At 35.9% G+C, this 11,779-nt stretch overlaps 2 protein-coding genes across 8 annotated transcripts in view; both read left to right on the top strand.

Annotated features, from left to right (window-relative positions):
- Positions 1-11,779, top strand: part of LOC127642083 (gastrula zinc finger protein XlCGF8.2DB-like) — a 23,616-nt gene continuing 11,837 nt past the window's right edge. The window contains exons 1-4 of one of the 4 annotated variants that reach the window (XR_007970271.1): positions 1-26; positions 138-358; positions 2,065-2,335; positions 2,573-2,616. Coding sequence is in view for 3 of the 4 variants with exons in the window: in XM_052124809.1 (XP_051980769.1) it covers positions 2,242-2,335; positions 2,573-3,531 (1,053 nt within the window). In the remaining variant the exon portion in view is untranslated. Of the gene's footprint in view, positions 27-137; positions 359-2,064; positions 2,336-2,572; positions 3,776-11,566; positions 11,691-11,779 lie in introns of those variants that run through there. The other 3 variants (XM_052124811.1, XM_052124809.1, XM_052124810.1) reach the window with 3 other exon arrangements.
- The window catches only part of LOC127642084 (gastrula zinc finger protein XlCGF8.2DB-like), a 26,362-nt gene continuing 21,006 nt past the window's right edge, over positions 6,424-11,779 (top strand). The window contains exons 1-2 of one of the 4 annotated variants that reach the window (XM_052124819.1): positions 6,428-7,249; positions 8,731-8,896. The gene's annotated coding sequence lies outside the window, so the exon portion shown is untranslated. Of the gene's footprint in view, positions 7,250-8,730; positions 8,897-9,057; positions 9,228-11,779 lie in introns of those variants that run through there. The other 3 variants (XM_052124825.1, XM_052124815.1, XM_052124823.1) reach the window with 3 other exon arrangements.

The following is an 11,779-nucleotide window of genomic DNA, read 5'->3' as shown; positions in this document are numbered from 1 at the left end:
CAACAACTCTGTGTAAACATAAGAAGGTATACTTTAGAGATACTTATTATAATGTTTCATGTGTTTTGAAGAACATTTACATTTATGCATTTGGCAGACGCTTTTATCCAAAGCGACTTACAGAGCACTTATTACAGGGACAATCCCCCCGGAGCAACCTGGAGTTAAGTGCCTTACTCAAGGAACCTGTGACCTTCTGATTAACAGCCCTGTGCTTTAGCCACGACACCACCAGCACTCAAGAAAAGATCAACTTAATCAGTAAATTGGATCCTTCACCTAACAGCAAGTTTCATCAAGAACCTTATTTAATAATCATATGGGCAAATAAAACATGAAGATACTGAGGAACAAATAGGTTGGTGTCCATTACTGATTAATTATTATTTACTACTGAAAACATTAATGTAGCAAAACTTCACCAGATTTTGAAGCTGAAAATATACAAATAACATGGAACAGTGATACTTAAAATCTGTTTCACATTCTCTTCTGATTTGATTTGTAATGATTTAATATGTAAATTTTTTAGACATCATAAAAGTATAAGAAACACTTAAGACCTCACACTGGAGAAAAACCTTTTACATTCCCTAAGTGTGGAAAGAGTTTGAAATGGGCACCCACTTTCAGAAATCATCTACTCTCTTCAAGTTGCTTCTGAAATATTGTAATTACGAGTTTCAGCACATGAATTTGTATTTACCTGTGGGAAACTCCGATTTCTAGAAGACACCCAAGTTACCACATTGTGATGTTGGTAGGGGCATGTCAACATGAAGATAATGAAAGCAATGATTTTGCAAAAGCATTTAAATTATATGCTTTATTTCAATAATTTTAATGACAGTTTATCACCAATAATGTAAAACTAAATACTTCCCCTTCGTGGTCTGTTATATGCAAATTAATGAATAATTTGTTACATACCATCCATAAGTAAACTACGTAGATCATTTAAAAGTGATGCAGTTGTATTCGCTCATGCTTATTCACCAGTACAACAAAAAAAACAAGATTTTACTTCAACTTTAATGCGTGACATGTTGTAATAAGAAATGTCCAACTCGGAAGAAGCAACAACTCTGCAATCTCTACAAGTAGACTGAGCTAATGATATAATTAATGATTGCCAAATATAAATAATAAAACAAATCTATTTATTTATTTGGCAAGTATTCTTGTTATACGGAGGACAAAGAGAAGTCGGATGGAGATTTTCGTAAAATAAACACCAAAAGATCACAGACGCAAACTGGAGGTTGAATTCACCTGTTATTAGAGACTCAGATTTTTTTCTTCTATAATTTTTTCATAATACTGTATATATTTCAAGTAACAAAGGTACTGCTTATGGCACAAAGCTGACACTGGGGTGTTTTGGGTTTATATTTGTACCCTAATGGATAAAGCTACACAATAGACCCTTAGGGTACAATTTTGTACCCAAAACATGTTGTAGATTTTAACTAGAGGTACAAAAAAGATCCCCTTGAGGGTACCACCACAGTGACGACCCTTGTACCTTAACGGTACCTTTTCTCTGAGTGAATGATCGGATAATTATCCTGATTATCCTGGAAGACTTGTTTCATTAATATCAATAACAGACCATCACCTTTATGCTGCTTTATAAAGCCTCTTTATTTCACAGCAGTAGTTCACTGTTTTCACCTCATTCATTATGGTGATGTCTATGATCTCCTGTAAACTGCCACATTAAGCACATTTCATTGTGTCTTCAGGAACATCATTGAGATAATTGAACATATTATTTGTTGGTTACAGGGGGAACACAATCTATATTTATTTTTTATTTTCATCTTTTACATTTATCTGTTTCCAGTTTTCCTTGTTAGGATTTGGGTATTTTTTTCAAGTTTGAACCAAACAGTGTGATTAAATAAATTTACATATTAAATGAGAAATTCTAAAAGAATGAGATAATGCAAGACATGACAGAGAATGAGAACTGTGATTAAATTAAAGAAAAATACAGCCTATACATTATTAATTAGTATAGAAATATAAATTCAGTAACCTATTTATTTTTCATTTGTGCAGATCTGGTTCTTTGGGCCTCCAAACATCACAGCAGTAACAATTCACACCTTCATTGAAGCCACTCCCACAACAAATCACCAATAAATACTGTGAATATTCCCATCATCCTACAAGAGAAGTTCTTCAGACCAGCAGGAAGATCTCCAGGTGTAACAACTGAAATCTGTGTGATATAATATGGAAAAGATGGAGTTTATTAAAGAGGAGAAAGAAGACATGAGTTATCTAGAGCCATACAACATAAAACATGAAGATACTGAGGAACAAATAGGTTGGTGTCCATTCTTGATCCTTCATTATTTACTGCTGAGTAACATTCATGTAACAAAATGCAGTTCACCAGATTTAGAAGTTAGAAAATATACAAAATGCATCTAAATGGACATAACTTTGTACATCAGTTATTTTCCTATTTAGAATCACCACAAATTGATACTTGATGTCTGTTTCACATTCTATCCTGATTTAATTTGTACTGATTTAATGTGGAAAATGTTCCTTTTTTTAGACTTCATAAAAGTGAAAGAAGAAAGCCAAGAACTGAATGAAGTGGTGGAGGAACATCAGGATCAGAAGCCTCATTTCTTAAGTGGAGAAACACAAAACCAAACTCAAACAACAGAGGACAAAAACTCTTTCACCTGCTCTCAATGTGGAAAGAGTTTTAAACGTAAACACACACTTGAGATGCACTTGAGAATTCACACTGGAGAGAAACCTTTCACATGTACTCAGTGTGGAAAAAGTGTTGCACGTAAAGACAATCTTAATAACCACATGCGAACTCACACTGGAGAGAGGCCTTTTACATGCCCTGAGTGTGGAAAAAGTTTTGCACGTAAAAACAATCTTAATAACCACATGCAAACTCACACTGGAGAGAAACCTTTCACATGTACTCAGTGTGGAAAAAGTTTTGCACGTAAAGACAATCTTAATAACCACATGCGAACTCACACTGGAGAGAGGCCTTTTACATATCCTGAGTGTGGCAAGAGTTTTAAATGGTTAACCAATTTCAAAGATCATCTACTCTCTCACTCTGGTCTAAAGCCTTTTCACTGTGATCAGTGTGGTGAAAGTTTTATTTCAGCATCAGTTCTAAGAAAGCATCTGAATCTTCATGCAAGGCCGTACTTGTGTTGCTGTGGAAAGAGTTTTTCATGGCTGAACAGCTTGAAAGCTCATGAGAAAACACACACTGGTGTTAAAGATCATGTGTGCTCTGACTGTGGAAAGGGCTTCTCTAGAACCGGACACCTGAAAAGACACCAGAGAATTCATACTGGAGAAAAACCGTACAAGTGCTCACATTGTGACAAGCGCTTCACTGTGTCAGGAAACCTGAAAACACATGAGAGAGTTCATACTGGAGAGAAACCGTACAAGTGCTCACAATGTGATAAAAGTTTTGCTCAGACGGGACCATTGAAAACACATCAGAGAGTTCACATGGATAGAAACTGAACCAGTGCAGTCTATGTGGGAGGAGTTTTACTCGATTGGCGTATCTAATTATTCACAAATAAAAGCAATGTTCAGTAAGGCAATGTCATATGGAATAATGTGAGATTTAGGTTTATTAAAAATAGGAATCATCCAATCTAAAAAGTTTGCATTATTTACATGTAGAGTAGTTCATTATTTCATTATTAATACAACTTTCAAAACAATCATGTAAAAAATAAACACTTATGCTAAAATGAACTGAATAAAGATTGTAAGTATTAAACAGTTGTGTACTCTTGTTACTGTTATTTTCTCATTTATAAATTCTGAATTTGTGTCTTTTGGTTTCTTAAAGCTGATTTTAAAACAGGTTCATTAACACCCGAGCTATTTCTACATAACTGCTGTATATCCCTATATATGTAAACTCAACAAAAAAGAAACATCTCTTTTTCAGGACACTGTATTTTATAGATCATTTTGTAAAATATCCAAATAACTTTACAGATCTTTATTGTAAAGGGTTTAAACAATGTTTTCCATGCATGTTCAATGATCCATAATCAATGAATGAACATGCACCTGTGGAACGGTCATTAAGACACTAACACTTACAGATGGTAGGCAATTGAGGTCACAGTTATAAAAACTTTGGACACTAAAGAGACCTTTCTATGGTCGACTGGAGGAGTTTTGGTGGTTGGCAGCACTGGGCTGTGACTGGAGCACTGGCAGCGATCCGGAAATGGAGGATGAATCGTGTAGTGGGAGTGCTGGATGGAATGAATGGTGGAAAATAGGAGAGAGAGAGAGTGAGAGATGATATCCAGATTCCTTTTAGTAGGTCAGAAATAAAGTTAATAATCAAAAAGAATATTCTGAAATGATGACAACCGTATTGGGACAGACACATAAAGAAGACATTTGTATATTATACAGTCAGTAGTGGGCACGGGAAGAGTATCAGGTGGGAGCAGGTTTGAGGATAACATAATTACAAGATTAAGATTGGGCCGTACAAGTTTGAACAGTACAAGGCTGTTAGTATGCAAGCATCCAATGGGTCTGTGTGAGGTATGTGTGTTAATGAAACAGTTGAACATGTTATAATGAATGCACTGTAGGAAATGTACTGTTGAAAGAATGAACTAGTAAATAAGGGTGAGCAGTTTACAATTAAAAATGTACTTAATCCAGGTAGACACATAACTGGACGAAGCCTCAGCCTCTATGCGGATATAAGAATCAAGGGTGATTGTATGTAGAGTGTCAATGGTCCATTTGGGCTATAGGTGGCGGTAATGCGTTTATCTGCAATCCGCCGTAGAAGAAGAAGAAGCCGTAAACTGAAGAGCATCATTGATCGGCACGATTTTTTTTAGATATTATAGTTCGTTCGCTTTGTATATTTAAATCTGTGGTCAGACACGATTCAGAGAGCATCGATGACACAAATTAGTAATGCTAAGGTCAGAAGCCGTGGTACTGAACGAGCTAGCGTGATTATAGTTCAAAAGGGCAAACAGTGTACGTTATGTCCTGGCACCCCTCAGTTTGAAAACCGTGATCCTAGTGTGATTATTAAACCACAAAGACGGCAATTTAATTAACTAACGATAGTCTGCATGTGTTGTGCACTTCAAGTTGCACATACTCTGAAAACACCTAATCAGGAGCATCATGTGCACTTATTTGTCATCAGCGTTTGTAGAAAATGACAGAGCAGAGCACTAATTCACTGTGAAGCTCGCAGCACATAAAGACTACAAATTTGCTCAATTAAATTGCAGATTTTTGCTGTTTATTAATCGCACTGGGTCACGTAACAACCTGCTTTTCAGGAGGTCTCTATCAAAAGGTTCTTTTAAAATGGGAAAAAATACAACAGAAATATATTACTGCTGAATATAGTAATTATAAAAAAATCAGTAATGATTGTATAGTTTTTACGCAATATCCCACATCTGGGATGTTCTGTTGTGCAGCATGTTATTTGACAAAAATATCTCCAATGTTGTATTTTGGATTGTGCTGTAAGGATCTGTATAAAAGCACTTCATTTGATAAAAATAATGCATTATATTTTTTAAAACATATGGTTATATTTTAATTTGATTACATTTAGAATGATTGAATTTAGACACGATTTTTATGATAAAATCGAAATGTTTTTTTAGTGGGGATACCCATATCTGCAGACAGTCCTGATTTTACTGGGCTTCTCCCGTTTTACATTTACATTTATGCATTTGGCAGACGCTTTTATCCAAAGCGAATTACAGAGCACTTATTACAGGGACAATCCCCCCGGAGCAACCTGGAGTTAAGTGCCTTGCTCAAGGACACAATGATGGTGGCTGTGGGGATCGAACCAGCGACCTTCTGATTACCAGTTATGTGCTTTAGACCACTACACCACCACCACACAGATTTCTCAGTCATGATTTTCTGCATCCACACTCTGCTCATGTGAATGTATTAGACCTGTAGGTAGGGTTGCCACCCATCGAAATCGTTCCTGATCGTTAATTTAACACAGATATAAGTTAGACATTTTTCATAAGGTGGGTAAGGGTTCCTAAAAAACTCCACACATTGTGCTGAAACATGCTAATACTGTGAAGGATGTGGTAAGGGACCATCTGAATACATTTCTTTGTATTATTGATCTTGAGTGTAGTATTATTGATCAGTACTGCCACTCCCTATACGCATATTACACAGTCTGCCGTTCCTCGCACATACAAACCAAAAATGTCCCTATTTTTTACAATCCAATGTTGGCAGGTATGGGAATACCACAGTCTATTTCATTATTTACAGTTGTATGAATGATTGTAACATTCCCAGGTAGTAGTGGCATTTGTTTGATATTTTTTCGATTGAACTTCTTTTAACCTTCAAACACATTTTTTAAACCCTGCTAAGGGGGCATTCAGACAGACTGCGTTTTATTTTAAATTTGACAAAAATGCACGTTTCGAATTATAATTTGACAGGCTTAATACAAATACTTGATGTCTTTTGCTTTGTTATTCACTTTTATTTATTTAAAATTTTTACTTCATTTGATTTTTTATTTATTTATTTACATTTTTTATTTTAGGCCTGATGGAAGAAGTAAAAGAGGAAAATCAAGAGCTGAATGAAGTGGAGGAGAAACATCAGTATGAAGAAACATCCAACAGTTGCTCACAGACTAAAAACAATTCCTTTAAAAAGAACTCGAAGAACAGCAACCGAAAACTCATTGACCTGCCCTCAGTGTGGAAAGATTTTCAAACGTAGAGAACACTTTAATAATCACATGAGAATTCACACTGGAGAGAAGCCACACACATGCACTCAGTGTGGAAAGAGTTTCTCAGGTAAAGGAGAACTTAATAGTCACATGAGGATTCACTCTGCTGAGAAGCCTTTCACATGCGCTCAGTGTGGAAAGAGTTTCAAATGGGCCAACGATCTCAATGTTCATCTGCGCTCTCACTCTGGGATAAAGCCATACTACTGTGATCAGTGTGGTAAAACTTTTACTTCAGCATCAAATCTAAAAAAATATGTGATTATCCATACAAATGAGAAGCCTTACATGTGTTCCCTTTGTGGAAAGAGTTTTTCATGGCCGAACAGCTTGAAACGGCACCAGAGAATTCATACTGAAGAACACTTAATAAGAGCACTGGAGAGAAACCAGACCACTGCTCTCCATGTGGGAGGAGCTTCACCAAATTAAGGGGTATTTGCACTCATTAAAACACATTGTCCTTGTGACTGAGCAAAGATGCTCTTTATCAGGGTTAATGCTTTCAAGTAAATAGTGTGAGAACACAAATATGTAGTTATATATTACATATTATACATATAGAGGTGGTGAAGTTTGACTTGTTCGTGCAATGAAAATTTGAGAAATTCACATTACTAGTACACAAAACAAAGCCTGTAGGGATCATTTAAATGTTTTATTCGTAATTGTTGAAAAAAAATATATATATATATATATAAGACTGAAATATTAGAAGCTGAACTTCTTGTGAATTAAATATTACTGTGTAGTTACTGTGTAGAGTTAAATAACTGTGTAATGTGTCAAATAAAATAAGTGTGAAAATTTGATTTTATAAATCAGTCAAGCTGGAATGCGTGTTAGTTGTTGAGTTATTGCTCAAGTAGAGTACATTAAAAGAACAGTTCACCCCAAAAAACTAAATTCTGTCATCATTTCTTATATAATAATCATACTCACTTACAACTATACTACACTACTCTCTCCACGCCCCACCCGAGAGCCCTCAAAAACTCCAAATACCTGCCCCATTTCCGAACAAACAAATCCAAGTCACCCCGTCTTCCCAATGACACCTCAGAAGCCGCCACCCTCCCTATCTCATGCACCACTCCGGATATGGGGGCGCACCAGCTGACCCCCAACCCCTCAAAATAAGCTGCCTGGTGATCATCACACAGGTCAAAAACCAGTTCTCTATATGACTATCCCCCACATTGATGACCGCCCCATCGCCCAGAACACAAAGTTTGGGGCAAAACGAAACCGAGTCATACCAAAATTCTGAACCTTCAACCAGAATTTCTGGTTCTTGACACCCCACCAAAAAACATGGGCCATGCCTCCATCCTCCGAATGGCCAGCAGGTGACTGTGTCTTTATAACCAAGCCTATACAATCTAGAGGGGGTCCAATAAAATCGATTAAAAAAAATGTAATTGCATAAGACGCACCCTTGCATCTCTAGATGCAGACTTAATGTTTTTAAGAATCTTAGCCCACACTCCCTCCTCCGATACCAAGTTGAAATCTTTCTCCCAGACTCTCTTGAGAGAAGTAAAGGCTCCGTCCCCCAGACTCTGAATTAACAGGGAGTAATACACTGATGCCTCATGACCTTTTCCTTTTCCATGTAAGATTAAAATCTGTACATTATTCCAAACTTTTCACCACCTGTGTGTGTTTTTTATATATATATTTATATAAATAAATAAAATATTTAGCTTTGGACAATATTTTTAAGCCATGACGTATCAGCTATTTTTCATTTTTGTTTTGGGGCTAGTAAAAATTTTGGCAGGGCAAAATTTGAAGCACTTGCCCGACCGGGCCAGTATAAAAAATCCTTAGCGTTGAGCCCTGGGTAGTGAAATTCAAGTATTAATATTGAGTTGGTGGATTTCAGGTCATTCAATTCAGGTCTCAATATTCAGGTTGTTGAGAAATGAAAGTGGCAATATTCGAGGAAGACATCCGGAAGGAAGAGCAAACGAACATTGATGTTATCCATCTCTCTCTTGGACAATCGCAAAGAGATGGAAACAGCTCAAAAAGTCATTTTAAACAACTGTGACAACAACTCTGTGTAAACATAAGAAGGTATACTTTAGAGATACTTATTATAATGTTTCATGTGTTTTGAAGAACATTTACATTTATGCATTTGGCAGACGCTTTTATCCAAAGCGACTTACAGAGCACTTATTACAGGGACAATCCCCCCGGAGCAACCTGGAGTTAAGTGCCTTACTCAAGAACCTGTGACCTTCTGATTAACAGCCCTGTGCTTTAGCCACGACACCACCAGCACTCAAGAAAAGATCAACTTAATCAGTAAATTGGATCCTTCACCTAACAGCAAGTTTCATCAAGAACCTTATTTAATAATCATATGGGCAAATAAAACATGAAGATACTGAGGAACAAATAGGTTGGTGTCCATTACTGATTAATTATTATTTACTACTGAAAACATTAATGTACCAAAACTTCACCAGATTTTGAAGCTGAAAATATACAAATAACATGGAACAGTGATACTTAAAATCTGTTTCACATTCTCTTCTGATTTGATTTGTAATGATTTAATATGTAAATTTTTAGACATCATAAAAGTATAAGAAACACTTAAGACCTCACACTGGAGAAAAACCTTTACATTCCCTAAGTGTGGAAAGAGTTTGAAATGGGCACCCACTTTCAGAAATCATCTACTCTCTTCAAGTTGCTTCTGAAATATTGTAATTACGAGTTTCAGCACATGAATTTGTATTTACCTGTGGGAAACTCCGATTTCTAGAAGACACCCAAGTTACCACATTGTGATGTTGGTAGGGGCATGTCAACATGAAGATAATGAAAGCAATGATTTTGCAAAAGCATTTAAATTATATGCTTTATTTCAATAATTTTAATGACAGTTTATCACCAATAATGTAAAACTAAATACTTCCCTTCGTGGTCTGTTATATGCAAATTAATGAATAATTTGTTACATACCATCCATAAGTAAACTACGTAGATCATTTAAAAGTGATGCAGTTGTATTCGTTCATGCTTATTCACCAGTACAACAAAAAAAACAAGATTTTACTTCAACTTTAATGCGTGACATGTTGTAATAAGAAATGTCCAACTCGGAAGAAGCAACAACTCTGCAATCTCTACAAGTAGACTGAGCTAATGATATAATTAATGATTGCCAAATATAAATAATAAAAAAAATCTATTTATTTATTTGTCAAGTATTCTTGTTATATGGAGGACAAAGAGAAGTCGGATGGAGATTTTTGTAAAATAAACACCAAAAGATCATAGACGCAAACCGGAGGTGGAATTCACCTGTTATTAGAGACTCTGATTTTTTTCTTCTATAATTTTTTCATAATACTGTATATATTCCAAGTAGCAAAGGTACTGCTTATGGCACAAAGCTGACTGTTATGTATACCCTGTCTTGTTCCACTGTTGCCCTTTTGTTTACCATTTTTGTCACTTTTGTACTCCTTAGTTTTCACTTTTGTCCCTTTTGTAGCTCCACAGTCTTGTTTTCCCTCGTGTTCACTGTTCATTGTTTTCACCTGTCCTTGTTAATTTGCCTTTGGTTTCTGTTAATCTCCTTGTTATCTTGTTTGAGTCCTGTTTGTTCATTGGCCCCTTTGTCCCACATTTATGTATTTAAACCCTGTCTGTTTGTTCAGTCTCTGTCAGTCGTTGTTTGTTAATGGAGGTGTGTTGTTAGCCTGGTCTGTGTTCCCTGCCTGAGTTCTCTGTTTGTGTTCATCGTGTTTAGTTTTCAGTTTTATGTTTTATTTCCCCATTGAGGGTTGTTCCTTTGTGTTTACTTGTTTATTTAATAAAGTCTTAACTGCATTTGGATCCGCATCTCCTCGTCTGCCTCTCTGCTCAAGCGTCACACTGACACTGGGGTGTTTTGGGTTTATATTTGTACCCTAATGGAGAAAGCTGCACAATAGACCCTTGGGGTACAATTTTGTACCCAAAACATGTTGTAGATTTTAACTAGAGGTACAAAAAGATCCCTTTGAGGGTACCTCCACAGTGACAACCCTTGTACCTTAACGGTACCTTTTCTCTGAGTGTGAATGATCGGATAATTATCCTGATTATCCTGGAAGACTTGTTTCATTAATATCAATAACAGACCATCACCTTTATGCTGCTTTATAAAGCCTCTTTATTTCACAGCAATAGTTCACTGTTTTCACCTCATTCATTATGGTGATGTCTATGATCGCCTGTAAACTGCCACATTAAGCACATTTCATTGTGTCTTCAGGAACATCATTGAGATAATTGAACATTTGTTACAGTTTGTTGGTTATGGGGAGAACAAATTGTTTATTTTCATCTTTTACATTTATCTTTTTCCAGTTTTCCTTGTTAGGATTTGGGTATTTTTTTTCAAGTAAGGGGACTTTGAACCAAACAGTGTGATTAAATAAATTTACATATTAAATTAGAAATTCTAAAAGAATGAGATGATGCAAGACATGACAGAGAATGAGAACTGTGACTAAAATAAAGAAAAATACAGCCTATACATTATTAATTAGTATAGAAATATAAATTCAGTAACCTATTTATTTTTCATTTGTGCAGATCTGGTTCTTTGGGCCTCCAAACATCACAGCAATAACAATTCACACCTTCATTGAAGCCACTCCCACAACAATTCACCAATAAATACTGTGAATATTCCCATCATCCTTCAAGAGAAGTTCTTCAGACCAGCAGGAAGATCTCCAGGTGTAACAACTGAAATCTGTGTGATATAATATGGAAAAGATGGAGTTTGTTAAAGAGGAGAAAGAAGACATGAGTTATCTAGAGCCATACAACATAAAACATGAAGATACTGAGGAACAAATAGGTTGGTGTCCATTCTTGATCCTTCATTATTTACTGCTGAGTAACATTCATGTAACAAAATGCAGTTCACCAGATTTAGAAGTTAGAAAA

The sequence above is a fragment of the Xyrauchen texanus genome, unplaced genomic scaffold (assembly GCF_025860055.1).
Source record: "Xyrauchen texanus isolate HMW12.3.18 unplaced genomic scaffold, RBS_HiC_50CHRs HiC_scaffold_365, whole genome shotgun sequence".
Lineage (NCBI taxonomy): Eukaryota > Metazoa > Chordata > Actinopteri > Cypriniformes > Catostomidae > Xyrauchen > Xyrauchen texanus.
This window is presented reverse-complemented; position numbering and strand designations above follow the sequence as displayed.